The sequence below is a fragment of the Vitis riparia genome, chromosome 5 (genome assembly GCF_004353265.1).
Source record: "Vitis riparia cultivar Riparia Gloire de Montpellier isolate 1030 chromosome 5, EGFV_Vit.rip_1.0, whole genome shotgun sequence".
Lineage (NCBI taxonomy): Eukaryota > Viridiplantae > Streptophyta > Magnoliopsida > Vitales > Vitaceae > Vitis > Vitis riparia.
The window spans coordinates 1728133-1749695 of NC_048435.1; the positions used below are offsets into that span (position 1 = coordinate 1728133).

At 37.4% G+C, this 21563-nt stretch overlaps 1 protein-coding gene across 1 annotated transcript in view; it reads right to left on the reverse strand.

Annotated features, from left to right (window-relative positions):
- Positions 1 to 21563, reverse strand: part of LOC117914486 — a 117755-nt gene that overhangs the window by 19117 nt on the left and 77075 nt on the right. Inside the window, 17 exon segments of the mRNA XM_034829830.1 lie at positions 465 to 541; positions 647 to 1417; positions 1525 to 2040; positions 2161 to 2291; positions 2966 to 3020; positions 4091 to 4297; positions 4391 to 4660; positions 4762 to 4942; positions 5058 to 5221; positions 5317 to 5475; positions 5648 to 5966; positions 6079 to 6786; positions 7950 to 8034; positions 8204 to 8499; positions 19466 to 19569; positions 20061 to 20279; positions 20755 to 21411. Of these exon segments, the coding sequence (XP_034685721.1) occupies positions 465 to 541; positions 647 to 1417; positions 1525 to 2040; positions 2161 to 2291; positions 2966 to 3020; positions 4091 to 4297; positions 4391 to 4660; positions 4762 to 4942; positions 5058 to 5221; positions 5317 to 5475; positions 5648 to 5966; positions 6079 to 6786; positions 7950 to 8034; positions 8204 to 8499; positions 19466 to 19569; positions 20061 to 20279; positions 20755 to 21411 (4919 nt within the window).

The following is a 21563-nucleotide window of genomic DNA, read 5'->3' on the forward strand; positions in this document are numbered from 1 at the left end:
TTTTGGGTATGAACCAAAGGAAAGTTTGGAGGGTTGCTCCATTATCTTTATTTTGGAAAGAGAGGAATTATAGAGCTTTTGAGAATGTGAGCACTCAGCTCATGGTACCACAGCTCATTCCTGAATTCTATGTTGCTTTGGTTTTGGAAATTCTTAGTTGTTGTCTCTGTCTATATTAGATCTTATTGATTGGTTGACACTTCTTAATGGAATGGACCTGTTTTTTGTTTCTCTCTTCTATTTCTTTGCCATTCGGGTGCCCTTTGTATTCCCCCATTGATGTTGGTGGGCCCCTTTTTCTTGAGGCACTGTTAATAATATTCTTGTTTTTCTAAAAAATAATGCATTCATAGGGGAAACAAGAATTCAATATGGCCTTTTAGTTCCTAATTGAATTTAGGAACTCCAAGGCACCAAGGTGGCACAACATAGAACACCAAAGGAAAATACTGGGAAGCACAAACCTTTTACTTTGTTGGTGAACCATCCAAAAGGATGCAACATGCTCATTAGATGAAAGATCCAAAACAAGAATAGGGTCCTGCATGAAAAACAATGCTTGTCAAGTGAAACAGTTTCCACATCCATTGCTTTTAGACATGATGACTAAAAAGTAAGTTTAAGCATTTAGGACCAAGATTCTTACCTTCTCCAAAACCCAACCACCCTGAACAAACAATGAAAGATATATAGGTCTCTGGACATCAGCCGAATATATGTGTACACTCTTACGTGAAGAGATTATACCATGTTCTCGTTCAAGGCTATTCCCTTCTTTTGTTTTTTCCCAGATCGTGAATTCAGCTGGACAAGGAAGTCGGTTATCCAACTTTAGAGGAGAGTTGATAGATATTTTCCAATCATAGACAGGAGAATTTAGTTCTGTATGGAGAACTGAAGCATCTGCTCCAACACTAAACCAAAATAATTTGCTCCCAGTATCCGGACGACAACACAAAAGCATATCTTTCTTCTCAAGTTCATTCAACTTGAATGTAACAACGGCCATTTTATTTCCTTGTTTCATGGCATGGTCAGAACCTACAGAAACTGCTCGACTCCATGAGTATGAGGGTTGGGAATAATTAACACATGGCCGAACTTGTAAACAATGATCAGAATTCTTGGACATGCTTTTCCATGGTAAAATAGAAGAAGATCCAGGATTTATGACTGTGAAAACACTCATGTTATTTGTGCCTTGTTCAGTGACTTGCTCCCTCGTACGAATCCAACGCCTTCGACGGACAACATCAACAGCTGATTTTGTGCCTGACTTTAGGGAGGTTGGAGGCCATTTCAAACTGTGATAGTCAGGCCCATAGGCCCAGCCATCAACGTCAACGAACTGGGGTTTGTCAATACTCCACCCTGACGCCCATTTCCATCCAGGGGGAAGAGGAGGTTCGAAGAAATCCTTCAAAATAAAGCAAGAGGAAGGTGAACAAACTGTTTTTGGTAATAAAAAATAATAATAAAACCTAGTCTTAGACAAATACAAAGCATAACTCTTTGTGCACTCACTTTTGATGAATATGAGAAGTCCCTAGTGCTCCAGTGCCCTGGATCATTAGTGGGAAAGCCATGCCACTTGTTACCCCAACCAGAGATTGACTGATAACGTTGGTTCTGAAAGACCTCTTCTACCACAATGTTACGACTTCTTGTTTCTGAAGAGGGATCACGACTATGAGGCATAGACACACTACATATGGATATATCCAATTTAACATCTGAATCATTAACAACTGTTGCAAGACTCCTGAAAATTGCATGCTTCTTGCCATTTTTCATGACAACTTCCACAGCAATAAAATCATCCTCTAATGTTTTGGGGATCACAGACAGGGGAAGCAATGACCTAAAGCTCTCCCATGTACCCTCTGGACCAAGCCCCACTCTGAAACCAACATCTCTATCAACTCTATTCTCATTTTCTGTATCTTCTTGAAAGTTTACAACTTTTTTACTTTCAAAATAAGATGTAGAAACTAACAAGCATCCAAGGTTACACATGTCTTCATCATTGCTAAGCTGACCCTAAGGAAAAGGACAATGATGACATTAGAAAATATGCAATTCACAGACGGAGTATACATACCTAGAATAGCATCAGAGAGAAAAAAAAAAGCACAAAGAAGGTGAAATAAATGGACGCACCCTTTTCTGCAGTGGATATGATACAATATTGTGATTATCATGTGGCTGATGCAGCATCCTCACTGAAGCCACTTTCTTCAGCATGATTTTACCATGTTCAATAGAAATAGAAAATGCACCAAGGACTTCACCTTTATTATCCAAAGGCCAATACAAACATATAAATGATCAGGTTCACCTCCAAATTATTCATAGTTCTGGAATTCAGATTGAATGAGAAAGCACAAAATGCTGACATAGTTTACTTCAAATGGCATGAAGAACTTTGAAGAAGATGCTGATCAACTTGGTGGGCATAACATTATAAAAAAGCATCCAATGCATGCACTTTTGATTCTAAAACTTGCCACTACATTTTTAAAGCAAGCATTTCTGGAGTAACTAATTCATGAATTAAAGCTGATTTATAACAATGTGCAACAATGATGGATCTCTTCAACAAAAGTTTCTGTAACTGATATTAACATAAAGGTGATTAAATGTTAATTGAATCTCCCATGGAAAAGATCCAAGGGAAGGCATGAGGGTAAACATCTGCCTCCCAAATAACAGCTGCTTTTATCCTTACTTTATAGAAAACATACTGATCACCAACATAAGTGATCCATCACCTTTGAATCCTAGTGTTAACAATCATTTGCCTTGCCAAACAACCATTTTCATAGCATTTGGGCTAGGAAAATATAACTATTGCTCATCTCTTGCTCAGAAAAGAAAGAGATAAAAATAAAAAGAAGTACAAACTACAAAGTTTGAGTTAACAGACTCTTATGAATCTTTATATGGAAACAATTGTACCATGTACCTTTTCCTGCTTTTGCTGCAAGGTTTGTCACCTCCACTTCCAACCTAGCCAGCCCCTGCAATGATTATATATAAAGTATTTATTTTAATGTAATATTCATAATGTTGCTTACCAAATAATGATCCTAATGCTAACGCATATAGCAGATACTAGGTGAGACCAAAACCACTTGATGGAATGATTAGTGAGTTCAAAAAAAAAAAAAAAGAAGTATCATTTAGAGGTTTAGTTTTTGGTCTATCAAATGTATTGAAAGGAAAACAAATACAATTATCCAACAGGTGACTATTTCAGATTCACTCCTACCCTTGGGCCAAAAAGAAATAGGAACAGCTAACCATGGAAGCAAGGTTCTGATTTAATTTGTTAACAGAAAATAGACATGATACTGAACCAACAGCCTTAGAAAACCAGAACCATAAGTCAAACATGCAGCTGTCTTTGGGCTCACCATTGCATGACGAAGGATTTGCAAGTCTCCTATCTTATGGGGTTTTTCTTTGATGGGCAAATAGGATTTAATTCAACATCCAGTGTCAATTCTTTCATGTGTGGCATACAGGCGGAATGGACATGGAGATATGACCACTGCATGCAAAGGATTATAGATCTGTGAGAGTTTGACACTGTTCCTTTTCTTTGAAGTCTAGATCAACAAACCAGGAAGCCAGTACATGGCAAAGAAAGGAGACATTTCCATGATTGACCCTGTTGGAGATCTCATGCTTCTGTGAGTTAGAAGTCATCCTATCACCTCCATATTTGGGTGAGACACATAGATCATGTTGGGAGTTGAAGTTTTCTTTCTAGACTTCTAGGGTCCTTGTACATGTACCCATTTTCACAACTAGCACTCAATGAAAGGTGAAGACACCACTCCAGAAGAATGCTTTGCTTAGTAACACTTCTAAGGAAGTAAAATATCTCTTAATTTTCTTTACTTGTTTTCTTTTAAGATTTTATAGTTACAAGTTAGAGTTTCGAGAAACATGCTCCGTCTAAACGATCAAAATATGTCTCCCATGTGCTCTGCATTGCTTGAGAACGCCAGATGTAATGGTCTAAAACACCACATGGTGCCTCTAATAGAAGAAGGAAGATAAAGCAGTTAAAACCATGAAATACCTTTCGAGGAACTTCAAATATGAAAAGTTCATTCCACTTGGCAGTGCCTTCATCAAGATCATTAGTTTTGGAAACCAAAGGCTTGACACATTTTGTCCTTGCACTCTGAGGGAAAAGCTTTTGCTGATCTGTTGCCTGGCTATCAACAACAAGGCGCAAAGCACAGAAGAACTTATGGCTGTTACCATCATCAATAATAGGTAAACCCTGCAAAAAAAGTATAAAACTAATCTCTTTCAGGAAAACAGCAGCTGCATATTCAGGATAAGCTCCTAAAAAACTTAAATCATATTTTATAACCTTAGCTTCCAATATCTGTATGGCAACATAATAGCGTGCCTCCCTAAATTCATCTGCAACATTTAACCTATCTGAAAACCTTGGAGGTGGAATCCATACAGAAGCAGAGCCATCATGATGTAGCAGTTCAACTAAATCTGAATTTTGTTCAACCTTTTTCAGATACATATCACAACCAAGCTTATTTTCTATTATAACAGTCTGAAAATCATCTTCATCCAATGCAGAAAAATTTGAACCATCTCCATGTTTATGATGACTACCAGCTTCCTGCAAAGACAGTGAGCAGTAAGGCACTTAAAACAGCGTCATTATAATAGATAATAGTTAATAGCTTGTGAAATATTAAAAATTTTGAAAGCACATTTGACCTCATTTAGCTTGGTTGCCTTCTGTTCAAGCTCTCTCTGTCTTCTCCATGAAACAACTGTCTCTACAAAAGCTTCAAGATTTGCAGCACTGACATTCACATTTAGGATGCTGGTAGCAGCAATTCGCACTCTCTTTCCAAGTCTTGATGGTGGATGTGCATTGGTATCATAAGTTTCAAACCTCCAAAAGAGAAGCAAAAGAATATTTAATGGATCTATCAGTAAAACTGATTCAACATAATAAAAACATAATGTATTAGACACCATATTATAATTAGAAAACACTCATAAATTACTTAAATATCCCATCAAATGGCTCAACAAGTGGCTCCCATGCTTCCAATTGTGTGTTAAAAGTTGATGCAGCGATTGAAGAAATTAGTACTGCATTCATTGCCTCCAGTCGACCATGAGTTGCAAGCTTAATGTTGGTGATTGTCGTGTCAAACAGTGGTGTCATCTGACATGATCCAAATTTATCAAATAATTACTAATGAAGGAGGGACTATCTCTATATCAAGGTCCAGGTTGTAATATTTCCCTTAGGACACATACCATTCCACATAAGCTGTCTAGAACTGTCAGGGAGAGGCATCTTAACTTCATTTCAGCAGTAATGTTCTCCCGTGTCTTTGGCTTTACAGAATCACCTATGGTGTAGGCCAATCTGCTTGATGGCTTTTTAGCATCAGAGCGTGCAAGGAAAGTGCAGGCCTGCATAAGCATAAAATACCCATAACCTTAATGTCTTAAGAGACATAAATTAAAAAAGATAATGTCAAATCTAAACACTTCAATACAGAACAATGGTCAAAATCGTAAATGAACAAAAGCACCAGTCTAATATACCAATTTCAGACAATGTTCAAACAAAATTCATTTTAACCTGGTTTTCAACTTTCCAAATGCTCCAGCACTGAGATGCCTTTGAACTTGAAGATCTTGAAATGGGCACCTCAAGAATATTAGCTGGGTTAACAAGATCCATCCTCGGGCAGCAAAATGAATCCATCTGGGGCGCTTCATATGTTTTGGAGACTATGCATCCAAGAGAAGCATAACCAGGGGGAGCAATTGGGTACCAAAAGAAAACTTCATCAACTCCTTTCCTCACAATGTGGGCAACTTTAGTGAACTGCACAGGCTTTGCAGAGATTTCAGGATTATCAGCCTTAAAAATTATACCTAGAGCAGGTGGTTCTAAGCTGATAGAAGAAAAACAAAAAAACAAAAAGCAAAAACAAATATTAATAGATACAAACTTTTATTTTATTAAAAAAAAGAAACTAGTGGAATGGAAAGTGCAAAAGATCTAACCCTTCGGTTATGCAATCACCCAGTATAGCATAACCAGGACGTGTTATAGGTCGCCATATGGAAAATGGTCGGCGGAGATCACTACCCTTGTCCCACCAGATTCTCTCGAAATTTGGAGTAGACATGTAACAATTATTTGCTCTTGAAATTGATCTGAGAATCTCCCATCCAGATGAAGTTGCACTCTGGTTACTTGCTTGCTGACTTCCATAATCATGGTCAATGGTCATATCAGAGGAAGACATTTTGGTGGATGAGTGATGTCGGTTAGAATTCCATTGAACAAGCTGACTAAGATCACAACTATTGTTCTTGGGAGGGCATTCTCCAGAAGGATGGGCATAAAAGGATCCAAGAGCATTGTCCACGCGCCAGATGCTAAATCCAGATGAAAACTGAGGATTTGAGGGGGCATTGAAGATACATTCTAAATATGTTGTGGATGTTACAAGATCAGAACGTATACAATAAACAATGTGAGTTGGTGGTGGTTGGACCCCTGCATGCGCTACACATCCCAATGCTAAGTATCCTGGTGGTGCAACTGGCATCCAAAGAGAACAATCACTATCCATATCATAATTATCTTCACGTGCTTCCAATCCTTGGATACCCGAGAATAAACCAATGAGTTTGAAACCAAGGGGCTTCCGTACATGCTGATATGTGTTACTTACTGCCATTACTGCTTGAGAAGGAGGTATTGGGCTGAACAGACATTAAAGTTAACCAAAATTAACAAAACATAGCCAATTAACAAAATATAGCCTCTAAAGGATAAGAGAAATAGCAATTAGTAATAGCATTAGCATATAACAGGTTGTCCTCAAGCCTAAAAGTGTACAAGGGGAAAAGGGGAGAAAATTTAAAGGAAATTTTGTAAGATTCTCAAATTTAAAACATTATAATGAAGAAAGGAAAATAAAGTATGTTATGCTACTAGGGTGAGAGCATGAACACAAATGCCATGAATGCCAACTCCAATGAACACAAAAATAATTCAGTAGCATACAAAAGCCAAAAAAAAAATGGGAAAGGGGGAAGAAGAATAAGATGAAGAAGCTATTAGGAATAGAAGAAAAATGGATTCTCTTCACACTTGGATTCCTTGTTTGGCTAACTACATAGTGGAATAGTTACCCAAGTAGGGCCCTCATATTTAGACATTTTTGCAAGAGATTTCATGCTCCCTTGAATTGTAAATTCTAAACCTTCTTTAGTTATTTTGGTTGTTGTATTTCGCTTTCTTTGCTCTATATTGGTTTTGTAATTTGTCCTTTAAGGATAGCTCTTCCTTCTTGTACGTCTTGACTCATTTTTTATGAGTTGTCTCTAATCAGAAAAAGAAAAACTTATTTTGCAAAACCATATGACAAACATGCATATGTGAAAATTCCAAATTGGAGAGGGACTCATAAAGTACAGGCCAAAAGTAGTCATATTATATCCTGCATAGCACTGCCCTATGCAGAATATTCAAAGAAAAAGAAGCTGTGAGTATAACATTGACGAGAGAAAAACATCCCAAGAAACAACCAATTAATTGTTATGGTGATTGTGAGTACACTAGATTTTTTTTTTCCCTTCTCTTTTTCCAAAGACTGAAGACAGATCCTTCTGTCGTGTAAGATTAGACTGCAAATTCCTCAGAGTTCAGTACTGCTATATGACAATTTCACATGATTATGATTTACCACTGGAAACATATTCAAACAAAAAATAATAATAGTAATATAAGATAAAATAAAAGCCAACCAGTAGAGGACAATTTCTAGCAAACCAGAAGAGAATAGATAAGAAACTTGAATACTAGACTATTTCAAACATGATGAGATAAAAAGAAGTCATTTTAAGCTCTAAATATATTTTACCTAGATGTCACACAATCTCCCAATACAACATAATTTGAAGGAGCTCGGGGTCTCCAAAAGGTAAGGTTGTCACAGGGCCCATTTTCTGCATAACAGATAGCCAAATGCAAGTAGATTAGACAAAGAATAGCCTGAACATGGACAAAAATAGTCAAAAGATAATCATTAACAACTACTGGAATATATATGTATGTACGTATGTATAATTTCAGCTAGAAATAATGTTGTATTGCTCCAGTAAAAATGAGATAAACCTTTTGGGGACACCCAAACTCGGTCAAAGTTGGTACAAGGAGCTAGGGGATTGGCATTTCCAAATTGTAGCGCTGCAGTTGCCTGATTTTGCAAGTTAAGTACAAGAGATATGACACTAAGAGAAAGATGGATGCATATATCTGTTGCTACGAGAGATATATTTGTTTTATCTTTTACAGAAGTATATCCCCCTGAAATATCTACTGGATCAAGAACAGTAAGACCTGAACCAGCCTCAAGAGTCAGACCCTTCATAAGAGCCCGAATCCAGGTATCATTTTCTTTTGATGCATACCTGTTGAAAACATACAGTTTAAGGAGTTCAGTTGAATCAAATTCTTAGTTACCATTTGGAGGGAAATGAAAAAAGACTCTAAAAACCCATACAGTATATGTGGAAGAAAAAAAAAGAATGAAATCATAAATAGACAGGAATAGGAAGAAAGGGAAACAAGAAATATCACAAGGTATACTTGATCCTCTTGTTAAGGTGGTTTGATATATACTTTGTTTGCTCATCACTTAATAGCTGAAGTGTTTGAGTCAACTTGTGGTTCAACTTCAACATGATAATGGAGCATCTTTTTCCAGGATATTGGAAGTTGAAACCTCAAAACTGTCTATTTCCATGATTCTACATGAAAGTAAGAGGTGGATTGTTAAGGTGGCTTGATATACCTTGTCAGTCCAACACTTAATAGCCAAAGATTTTGGGTCAACTGGTAGCTTAATATATTTATTCTAACATAATACTTGAGATGATATCACCTTTACCACATGTATCATTCCAATAGTTTTCTTCTTCACAGATAGGCTTTCTTACTGCTGCAAGCCTAACTTGTGCTAACTACCTTGTTCACCCATAAATTACCAATTAATAATGAATAGTAAAGCTCTGGTTGCCCCTTTTCACTAGGTTCGAAGGTGGAATTTGTTTTCCTCTTGTAGGTATTTAGTTTCTTTCTTTTTTCTTTCCGAAGATTGAAATATATTGTTTACATGAAATTTTATAGTTATATATTCAACAAAAGTTTTCAGTACAACAACATTGTGAAGTATCAACCAAAGTCTCAGTAATTTGCAAGGCCTATTGTTTACTTTTCTTTCAGCATCATGTGTGAGAGTGTGTGTATTTCAAAATGTTGCAATTTAAGATGAGTTCCTAGCGAAAAAAAATTAAGTTGGTAAGTTGTCCATATTTTCACTCCTAGGATTTACATACACAACATATTTCACTATCAAGGGTGAATTTATTATTATTTATATTTAGATATTTCGATTTAGGCCAAGAGGTAGAGAACAAGATCTCAAACAACTTATTGGTCTTATGTTATATCTCAGTATAGAGGAGGTGGATTCACAATCCACTACCTTGATCCACTTGGCTACATCCACCCCTCAACTATTCACATTACAAGAAATAATAAATTGAAAAAAAACAGAGCCTATATACTTCATTTTATTGATCCAACTGAGCCAACCATAAATTATTTGATTTTATTAGTTTTTTTCATTCTCTTAATTCTTAATTGAAGAAATAATTGGAAAATAAAACAGCGAGGACAATAATGAGTAATAACCCTAGTAAAGACTGGTACAATTCAATTCAACATTTTGTTCATTCAGGTTTTCTTGTATTGTAGCTCTATGATTTAGATTAGGTTTATCTTTAGATGAACTACATTGCTAATATTAACCCCAAAAATGAAACAGTAGGTATGGTTAGTCTATGAACAGTCGACCATTGTACTGTAAAAATTGGATAGGTTCGATCTATGGTCATTGGTGTCATCATTATAACATTCACAATCATTTTGAGCTTCAAGTTTGTTTTTTTGTTTCTTGTAATTCCCAATAGTTCTTAACAAGGACTCTTATTGATGTCTTATGTTGAAAAGTTCAAATAGATCAATCATTGCACGTCATTAATTATTATATGGGTTTCATAGTAGCATATGACCAATTGAAGAGTGTTAGGTGTATTGGGGCATTTTGATAGGCATATGTGTCTTGGGACTTAAGATCACATGACCAACAAAGTTCTCCAATGACACTACATCTATAGCACCTTTGTCCCTAACCCCTAGCCTCTAGCCTCTAGCCTCCTATTCATGGTTAGATCCACACTCTCTCTCATGTTCACTTTCTCCACATCTCTCCCTATGCTACATTCTGCAACATTTGGACACAAATGTCTATCTCCAAGTAAAACTCAAGGTAACCTAAATGCTCATTGAATATAGATGTTTGTCACAGTAAATGCTAAGTAGATCTCTTCCATGCTACCTCTTGGTGAAAGTAAACACCATGTATGCATAAGATGGATGATTGTTTCCCTACTGTTGCAAGAAAGAGTGAATGTTCCCTCCAAAATACTTATAGCTAGATGATCTTGTTTATCCCTTCAAGGCTTCACTCTTGACATAACCACCCTACACTTGTTCCGGATGTTGACTAGTATATTAAGAGATTTCCATATTTAATATTTGATTCTATGGACCCTTTATCTTAGGGATTGAGTATTTTAATTTCCATAGGCAAGGAGCATACAACCACCAAATACTACACTTGTTTAGGATGTTGACAAGCATATCAAGAGATTTCCATATTTGATATTTGATTCTAGTGGACCCTTTATTTTAAGGACTATTTTAATTTCCATAAGCAAGGAGCATATTTGTCACTATCATACTTAGATGATTGATTATAGCAATTTGATTATTATTTTTTATTATAGGAATTTGATTATTATTTTTTTATAAAAATCATTATGATTATGATTATGATCATGATTATAAATTTGATCCTCCCAACAAATACACAAATCTAATCAAAACAAAGAACTCATCCACTATACAAAGAGATATATACAAAAAGATAGATCACAAAAGAATGTACAAATATTTCATCTCCTCAGACCTAGCTATCTCATTATTGGTCCAACCCTATTGGTGTACAACATGCTGAATGCCAATTGAGTTGAATTACATTTAGAGGAATAGCTTTAAAATCGTCAGTACAAGAGGCCTAAAAAGAAAAAAAAGAAGTAAAGCAAATCCCACAACATTTATGACATCCTCCATTTATCCTAAAAAATCTTAGCTTTTCTCTCTCACCACTTGATCCAAATCAAAGTGAGACAAACAATCTTCCAAAGAGTTTTGCCTTTGATGGAGTTCCCTAAACCCATATATGAAATAATTCTTATGTCACATAAACTCTTAGGTTGAACCCAATCCATTCCGACTCGTCTAAATAGCTTGTGCCACAACCCCAAAGTAATTGACAATGCAGAAAGAGATGGTCAATCATCTCTTCAATCCTCCTACATAGGATGCCCCAATCTAGCCTAAGGGCTTTGAAAGGTCCTCTCAACTGTAGCATGTCATGAGCATTTACCTTCTTAAGTACCATTACCAAACAAAGGCCTTGACCTTAGATGAGACTTTAAACTCCATAAAAATTTGGTCAGATGGAAAGACATTGACTATGATATATTGGACAAAGTGAAGAAAGAAGATTTTACTTAGAACAAGTCTGAAGAGGATAGTGCCCAACCTTTTATATCTGGGACAAATGAAGACAAGTGTATGTGCATAACAAAGTTCATGAGTCTTTTGAGATCTTTAATCTCCAAATCAATGAACCAAGTAATTTGATATTTATTATTGCTTCAAGTTAGGAACAAATTGTAGGGATGTTTTTAAATTCTTCCTTATATAGCATTTTAATCCTTGCATAGCTTCTTTTTTTTCTTTCCTATAAGTATTGCACAAGTTGTGAAGTAACATATACAGAAAACTTGTCTCCAAAGCATGGTAGCAAAGTCATTTCTTTGGTTTAGGTATGAACTTTTACTACTGATTGATTCCCCTTGGCTTTCTATCCTTGTTGTTTGAATTTGCCACTGCCTTGCACGAAAAAAAAAAAAAAAAAAAAAAAGGAAAGAAAAAAAAGTTAAAACGAAAAATCATGTATGAATTGGTGACAAAGGTTTGTGGTTCTGGTGCACCCCCACTCATTCCTTCTGCTGTGACAGTTCAACATGATAATAGGCATGTCTAGATGACTTCTAACAAAATTGATGGGACAAACTACTCTGCATGGTCCCATTTTGTGAAGTTGGATGTTGCAGGAAATGGGAAGTTGGGACACATGATTGGAGAGAAGAAACAACCAACTATTTCTGATCCGTTCTTCACTACTTGAGTGGAGGAGAATGCCATGTTGATGTTATGGCTTCTTAAATCAATGACTTTGTATATTACTGCCACTTTCCTTCAACATCCTACAGCTCATGCTCTTTGGGATGTTGTGGCTCAAACATACTTTGATGGCAGTGATGCTTCTCAGATTCCGAACTTACGCACCAAGGACGTGAGACTAGACAACAAGGGAAGTCATTGACTAGCTATTTTTGTACTCTTCATGATATTTGGAAAGAGCTTGATTTTCTCCAACCATGTGATATGGAGTTTGTTGCATACAACAAAACTGAAGAAGAACATGTAGAATGAGATTATTGATCAAAAAAAAAAAAAAAACATGTAGAATGAGATGGTTTACAATTTTCTGGCTGGTCTTGATCTGAAGTTTTATCAGATCAGAGTTCAAAATTTAGGTTAGGAACCTCCTCCCAATCTTCATGGTGCATATGCTTATATTTGGCGTGCGGAGCTTCATCAGGCTACTATGCTTGCAGGTGTCTCACAAGAGTGTTCAACCTTAAATACACTTAAGATCCAAGTGCACTAGTTATCTCTAACTCTAGGAAAACAGGAAACAAAGAGTTGTTGCTTTGTCCACATTTTTAAGACAAGAATTGCTCAAGAAACATGTTTCAAGCTGAAACAATATCCAAAATGGTTTCATAAGAAGGGATGCAACTCAAATTCCAAAACATATCATGCATCCTCTGATACACAATCACATCCCATGGCCCAACCACAATATTCTCAAGCCTAAATAGATCAAATCAAAGAGAATGCTCAAAGGTTATCCATGAAAGATGCTTGCCATGACTTAGCCAATACAAGCAACTTTGGATTTGCCTTGAGCACTCTAGTCATGATTGTTTTAAGTCATCTTGGATTATAGATTAAGGAACTACAGATCATATGACATGTGAATCTAGTCTTTGTTCTTCCTATAGCACTCATCCTAGTATGAAAAATGTTAAAACAGAAAATGGATCTTTTGTTGTTGTGTTGGGGGAAGTTTCAATTCCTCTAACTTCTTCTATGTCACTCTCTATCATCTTATATGATCTATATCCACCCAGTAACTTATTATCCATTAGCTAAATAAGGCTTTAAAATGTCCCATAACTTTCTTTGAAACTCACTATTAGGATCTTGCTATAGAAGTGAAGATTGGTCTTGGTAGAAAGAGAAAAGGTTTATACTACTTAGATATGAATTGACAAGATTTGGATAGACACGTAAAGCAAGTTATGGGCAAGCCAACATCAAAAGCACAGATCTGGTTATGGCACAAAAGATTGGGACATGCCTCATTTAGCTATTTGCACAAATTGTTTCCATCCTTATTTTCCAAAGTTTAGGGTTTGAATTTCCATTGTGATAGTTGTTTGTTTTTTTTTTTTTTTTGATAAGCAAACACAATTCATTAAAGAGGCTAAAGAGCCCTAACGTATACAGGGCGTATACAAGGCAACAAAGGCCAAACAAGCAAAAAGCCAAAAAACAAACCACCCCTCAACTGGAGGCAATCCACTCCAGGAAATCTAAAAGGGAATGCGGCTCCTCTTCCATATACAATTTAGCCCAACCCCAGATATTACATACAAAAGAATATTTAAACCTCTGAATTGCTAAACCCCCGTCCCTCTAAAGGCTAATCTATTCATTTCCTTCCAAACCATCCAAAAAATGAATAACGGAATGGAATTCCAGAATTTTTTCCTTTTTTTCCCCACAAAAGTACCCCCCCAACTATATAAAACCTCCTTTACAGTATTAGGGAACACCCACTTGACCCCAGCTAAACCCAACACTAAGTCCCAAAGCACTCTAGCCATTGTACAATGAATAAGTAAGTGATCCACACTTTCCGCTTCACAAGCACACAAAAAATACCGATTAGGGAGCTGCCAACCTCTCTTTTGGAGCCTATCAAGAGTCAAAATCTTTCCCCAAGTCGCTTCCCACACAAAAAACATGATTTTAGTTGGGACTCTTCCCATCCAAATTTTATTTTTCGGAAAGTTGACATCCATAGACCTATCCAGCCAGCTGTACGCATCCTTCACTCTAAACTGCCCACTTCCCCCTCCCTTCCAAGAAACTGAGTCATCCTCCCAAGTTATCCTGAGTCCTCTCAACGCTTGGAGCAACTCACCTACCAACTCCACCTCCCAGTCATTAAAATCCCTTATAAAACACAAATTTCAGCCTCCTTCCCCAACATTTTGGTCCCACAGGTCTTCAACTTTCGCATTTCTGTTGGCTGCCAAGATGTAGAGATGCGAGAACCTTTGGGACAGCGCTGCATCCCCGCACCACACGTCAATCCAGAATCTGATTTTATTACCTTTCCCCACATTGAACACCATTTTGTCCCAGCACCATCCAGCTTCCTTTAAGATCTCCTTCCACACCCCCACCCCACACGCACCCATAGCCTTTTTGGTCCTCTAACCGTAATCCTCTTGACCATACTTAGCCACCAGCACTTGCTTCCAAAGGGCCTCCTTATCCGAAGCGAATCTCCAAGTCCATTTGCCAAGAAGCGCTTTATTCATGATAGTAAACTTCCTAATTCCCAACCCCCCATTCTCCTTATCCCCACACACCACATCCCACTTAACCAGATGAGCTTTCCTCTCCATGTGACCCCCCCTCCCCACAAAAGTCTCTTTCCAATTTTTCTAATCTTCTTGCCACAGAAATGGGCATGCGGAATAACGACATCTGATACACTGGCATGCTAACCATAGAGCTTTTAATTAGAGTGATTCTCCCACCCTTTGAGATATATTGGTTCTTCCAAAGAGCAAGCCTCCTTCTCATTTTCTCTTCTACCCCATCCCACCCATATGCAGCCTTATTAGGCACCCCCAAAGGCAGCTCCAAATACACAGTCGGAAGCTACCCCACCCTACACCCTAACTCCACAGCCAGCTCCTCTATCCTTTGCACCTCCCCTACTGGTATAATCTCGCTTTTAGCCAAAAAAATTCTTAACCCGGACGCGGCTTCAAACCAAAACAAGATCCAACTTAAATTCGTTAAGCACTCCTTCTTTGCCTCACAAAAGACAATAGTGTCATCGGCGAAAAGCAGATGAGCAATGTGGACAGCCCGCCCTCTATCACGCTGAATTTTGCACCCTGAGATGAAACCCCCCTCCATAGCCCTTCTGATAAGAACGCTCAACACTTCCATCCCCATGACAAAAAGGTAAGGGGACAGGGGGTCCCCTTGTCGCAGCCCTTTTGAACTCGAAAAGAAGCCAGCTGGCGTTCCATTCACCATAACTGAAAATTTGGCTGTGGAAATACACCACCACATCCACCTCAGCCACTTAGCGCCAAATCCCATTTTTTCCATGACTTTCAAGATGAATTGCCAATTAATACTATCCTAGGCCTTCCCTATATCTAACTTGCAGATAACCCCCTTATCCCCCTTCTTATTCCAGTTGTCGATCACTTCGTTTGCTATTAGAGAAGCGTCAAGAATCTGCCTACCCGTAACAAACGCGTTCTGATCCTGGGAGACTACTTTATCTATTACTTTCTTAAGCCTGTTGGCCAACACCTTTGCCAGCAGCTTATAGAGGCCCCCCAAAAGGCTGATGGGCCTGAAGTCTCCTAAATCCTCAGCCCCTCCTTTCTTAGGAATCAGCACCAGAAAAGTGTTGCTAATACTCTTGAGGAACGTATTCTAGTCATGGAACTCCTTAAGCATCTCCAATATTTCCTCCTTCACGAAATCCCAACAGCATTGCCAAAAAAAAAACAGAGAACCCGTCAGGACCTGGGGCTTTATCCCCATTCATTTCCATCAGGGCCGACTGGACTTCACCCTCAGTGAAGGGAGCCTCCAGCATCTCTGCCTCTTGCACACTAATTTGATTAAAAGGGAGGCTTCCAATGTCCGTCTTCCACCCCGAACTTTCGGAAAATTGCTGCTTAAAAGCATTTGCTACCCCCTCTCTAATTTCACGCTCCTCTGTCAGTCTAAGCCCATTAATTTTAACTCTGTCCATGTGATTAACTCTCCTATGGGCAGACGCCATACGGTGGAAATATCTCGTGTTCCTATCACCTGCCTTCAACCAAAGTTCCCTAGACACCTGTCTCCAGTGAGTTTCTTCCAGATCTACCCACTTGGCATAATCCTCCTTGGCTTCCTTCTTACAAGCTAATTCCTCCATTGACAAGCTTCTTTCATCCTCCACTCTGTCCCAATACTCCACTTGCTGAATCGCAGCCTCCTTGTTACTTTCCAGATTACCAAACTCCTCCCTATTCCAAACTTTAAGCATCTGCTTCAGTTCCTTCAATTTCGCCGACAATCTAAAACTGGCACTGCCACTGACCTCTATTCCCCACCACCAACTCCGGATTAAATCCTTAAACCCTTCGACTTTGAACCACATATTTTCGAATCTGAAGGGGGCAGGCCCTCTCCTCCAACTACCCCCCTCAAGTAAAACTGGAAAGTGGTCCGAAGTCGGCCTGGGAAGCCTCCGCTGGCTCACCCTACTAAACTGATCAAGCCAGCAAGGAGAGACCAGAAATCTATCTAGACGAGCCCTTGACAGACTATTCAGGCCCCCAGTCCACGTGAAGGCACCCCCTTGCAGTTGAAGGTCCATAAGGCCTAGTTGTGATAGTTGTTTGTTAGCCAAACGTTATCAAACTTCCTTTCCTTCAAGTTGTAATAAAACTTTGGTGCATTTCTGAATTATTCATAGTGATGTATTGGGGTCATCCCATGTTATCAATCACTAAGGCTCTAAGTGGTTCGTTTCTTTTCTTGATGATCGTGCTCGTGTTTCATGAATCTATTAATTGAAAGAAAAAAGTGATTTTTTTCCGACCTTTAAGTCCTTTTATCAAATGGTTCTTACTTAGTTTAACACTAAAATACAAATTTATGATCTGATAATGGAGGGGAGTACTAGAATAAGGGTCTAAGCGTCTATTTTCAATCTCATGGCATTATTCATCAAACTTTATGTGTTGATAAACCCCAACAGAATGGTGTAGTTGAGTGTAAGAATTGTCATCTCTAAGTGGTTGCTAGATCCTTACTCTTTGCTATGAATGTTCCTAAATCCTTTTAATTTTTATTGCAACATATCTCATTAACAAAATGTCTTCAAAAGTCCAACTTGTCTTTGTACCCCCCCTAAAGTGCTTGGTTGTGTATGTTATGTTCATATTCACAAACAACATAGGAAACAGCTTGATCCAAAGTACTCTACCACAAAAAAAGGATATAAATGTTACCACCCACCTTCAACAAAGATGTTTGTCACCATGGATGTCACTTTAATTAAAGATCGGGCTTAGTATTCAAAGAGAGATTTAGATGCTTCTCTCTAAGGGAGAAAAGAAGTCTTGGGATGTGCTACCACTATATTTTACTAGTGTATCATCATTTGAAATTGTTACACCCATTTAAAGAGGATTTCTTGAGCCACATAATTTGGCATATTCAAGAGGGGAGAAGACTCAACCACCTCTTAATCAATCCAATGACCAATAGGATGTTCCTACAACAAGTAATCTTGAGGTAATTCCTTCACTTAAGCTCTCTACTAATAATTCTATTGAAAAGTCAACTCAATTACAATTGAGAACAAAACTTGCTACCCTTTTAGAAAGAGAAAACCACCATCTTGTTTATGGTTTTGCAAATTGTACTCTTAAATACCCTATCTCTCATTATATGTCTTCACATAGTTTATCTCCATCTGATGTAATATTTGCAAACGAATTGTCTTACGTGTCTAGTTCTAATAAGTTATAAGAAGCTCTTGACAACTTAAAGTAGAAAGTTGCCATGATTGAAGAAATGGAAGAATTGCATAAAAATAAAAATAAATAAAAAACATGGGAACTAGTTAAGCTACCAAATGGAAAGAAGACAATGGAATGTCGAGGGGTATTCATAGTGAAATATAAGGCAAATGGTTCTGTGGAGAGGTTCAAAACAAGATGGGTTGCTAAAGGCTATACACATATGGGGTAGATTATCAAGAAACTTTTACACCAATGGCAAAGATAAATACCATTTAGGTCCTCTTATCCTTGGCTATAAACCCGGATCGGCCTCTTCAACAGTTTGATAAGAAAAATGCATTTCTTCTAGGAGATCTAGAATAAGAAGTATACATGGGCTTTCCTCCCGGCTTTGCTAACCCAACAAAAAGGGATAAGGTATGTGAAGAATTTCTGAATTCCTTTATTGATCCTTTAGGTACACACCATACACATATATATACACAACTGACTGAATAAGAAAAAATCAATCTAGCTTGATTCTCTCCTAAAATTAGGAAACTGAATCATCCTAAATGATCTCTCCTTCTTTATTCCTAAAATACTTTCCCAAATTAAAAAACCCTAACTTTGAATGCCAAATTTCAACACTCCCCCTCAAGCTGGAGAATATATATCATATAATCCCAGCTTGCAAGTTAAGTCTTCAAAGTTAGGCCTAGGTAAAGCTTTGGTGAGGATGTCTTTATGACATATATGATCATGCTTCCACACTAAAAAAAGGCGTAATGTCCTGCCAACAATAAAAAATAAAGAAATTCCCACTCTCCTAAATTTTCTCCCTAATTCTACTAACACCCTCTCCAACTCCCTATTGTGTCTAACTCCACTTCATTCTCCCCTCAAACTCTTAACACCTCACTGCCCCACATGACTACCTCTTACTCCTGAAACATACATAAATAACTCCGAAATTTCCAATTTTCAGAAGAGAAATTTTGAATTTTATGATTAACCTCTTTAACTTGGTCAAGACCCATTTCATGATCTTCATGATCCTCAAAAGTAACAACATGAATGAAAAAGAGAGAAGTGGACTAGAATTTGAAACCTTATACTAGGACACAGTAGCAAAAATAGATGAATTGGAAAGAAGAGAAATGCATTTGATGTACATAATTGAACTCTTTTTGCAGAGTGGTTTTGTTGCCTCTTAAGGATGCACCCACTTAAAAGAAAAGAACCAACATAAAAAAAATTGAAAAGTGAAAATGGATACTCTTACATGAAGCTCAAATCCATTTTTGCACGTAGAAGCTTTTCACCATGTGTAAAATCACCTACGTAGGACTTTGTACCATCATAGAAGGTGAATTCAGGAGATACCACCTGGACACAATAGAAAGTTATCCACGTAAGAGCACTACCAAATCAGAATCCTTAAAAATTCCAAAAATTAGATGAAATGCTTATTACATTAGAAAAACTTCTGCCTGTGACTTTTCTAAGATGCAATTAGATGTTAATCAATTCATTCTCCACATAACAAAAGAAGGAAAAATCAATTTCAGTCCACTCTATGTCCAAATTCGTCATTTAGTAATATGCATATATCCTCTCAAATCAACAAATCTATACTTCAGCTACCTATACAGGCAAGGAGGTTGAACTATGTGGATTCCAATGTGTCAGTTGACCAATTAGTCTTATGGAAGCATTGTGTGGGCATAACTCATATCCCAAAGCCCCTCCAATGGTGCTCTTTATGAGAAGAGCTATTGGAGTGTAATGCAGTCTATAAATAAATAAAAATAAGAAACATAAGGCACAATCTAGAAAACTATTTCTAAAAGAAAGTTTGATTTTAAAGATTGACCCACCTGGGCTTCAAAAGTGAAGCTCTGCGTCTTACTTGAATCACTTCGAGTGTATGCAGAAGTATCCGACGTATCTGATGTTTCATCCATGTAGTCTAGACTCTTTTCATCATTAGCATATGAGGATTCATCCAGCAGCAAAATCTCAACACCATCTTCTCGCAAAATTGAGTAGCTGCTGTCATTACTCAAGTATGTGTATCTCCTCAATAGGGAACCATTCTGATGAATAAATACAAGAATATCATATATCACAATTTTAATAGTCATGAAGATCAACTAACTAATGTGAAATGTCCTATATAAAATCATGTAAATACCTGCTACATGCAATAAGAGTTTCAGGTGTGTTCAAGAGGTATTTTTATTTCCTTTTACATCATATATGTTTTTTGTTGTATTATTGTCTTGTTATAATTTAATAATATTTTTTCCTCATCCTTCTCATGTTTCTTTTCCCATTTAATACATATCTTTTGTTTCTGACAAAAAATAATAAAAATAATTTAATAATATTTTATAGTCTTGTATGAAATGTTTGTCACTTCTTTATTACATAATTTCTTCATTTCTTATCCATTTCATAGGCTTCATGATAGTAAAGAAGTCTAGGGCATTTCTGGTGCCACCTTGAAAAAAATAGAACTACTATAAAAATTGCTATAATATATTTATAATTGGTGGGTAGGATAAGTACCTCAATTTTTACATTTACAAACCGCAACCTCTTACCACGACCAATGATTATAATGGATTGAGATCTCGATGAGTAGATTTCCTTCAAATCTGTTTCAGCACTTAAACAGATAGTTTTTCCACAGCCATCATATGTATATTCATTAACCCCTAGAGCATCTGCTACTAATTGTCTACTTGGGGACAGGTGCACTACATCTTCTATCTGTTTGTGAACAGGTTCAGAGAGTACTATGCTCTTGTTTCTACTTATAGGGTCATTCTTAGGGTCCATCAATTCCTCCCTGCCTGTTATTGCTCCCAAAGCTGGCACAAAAAATTCTCCTACAGCAAGAAGGAAATCAGGCACAACAAGAACCCGTGGCTGCTGAAGCCGAATAACATATGATTGAGATGATACTCGCAATCTGTAGTCCATCAAGAACATAGTTGAAGTTGCAACTTCTGCGCCAGGTGCAGATTCCAAGTTTGTCATCGAAAACCCACCTCTATTTACAGTAGAAGCTTGGTTGGAAGCATCAGTAGAAGATCCAAGCATCAGGCGCATTTCAGGCTTCGTATCAAGGCGAGTATCCAGAATAGAGAATTTGGGAATTGTTACATAAAGATCAGTTTCTGATAATGAAGTCATCCTGTACGACGCCCAAAGCCCTTCAAGCTACAAAAAGCAAGTAAATAAGTCAGGTACCTTCATCCTAGGCAATATTGGAAATGACACAGACATTGAAGTATAAAAACTAATTATCTTTTTGTACTTCTCGATTGGTGAGATCATGTGTTGTCAGTGGCATGATATTAGATTCTATTTTT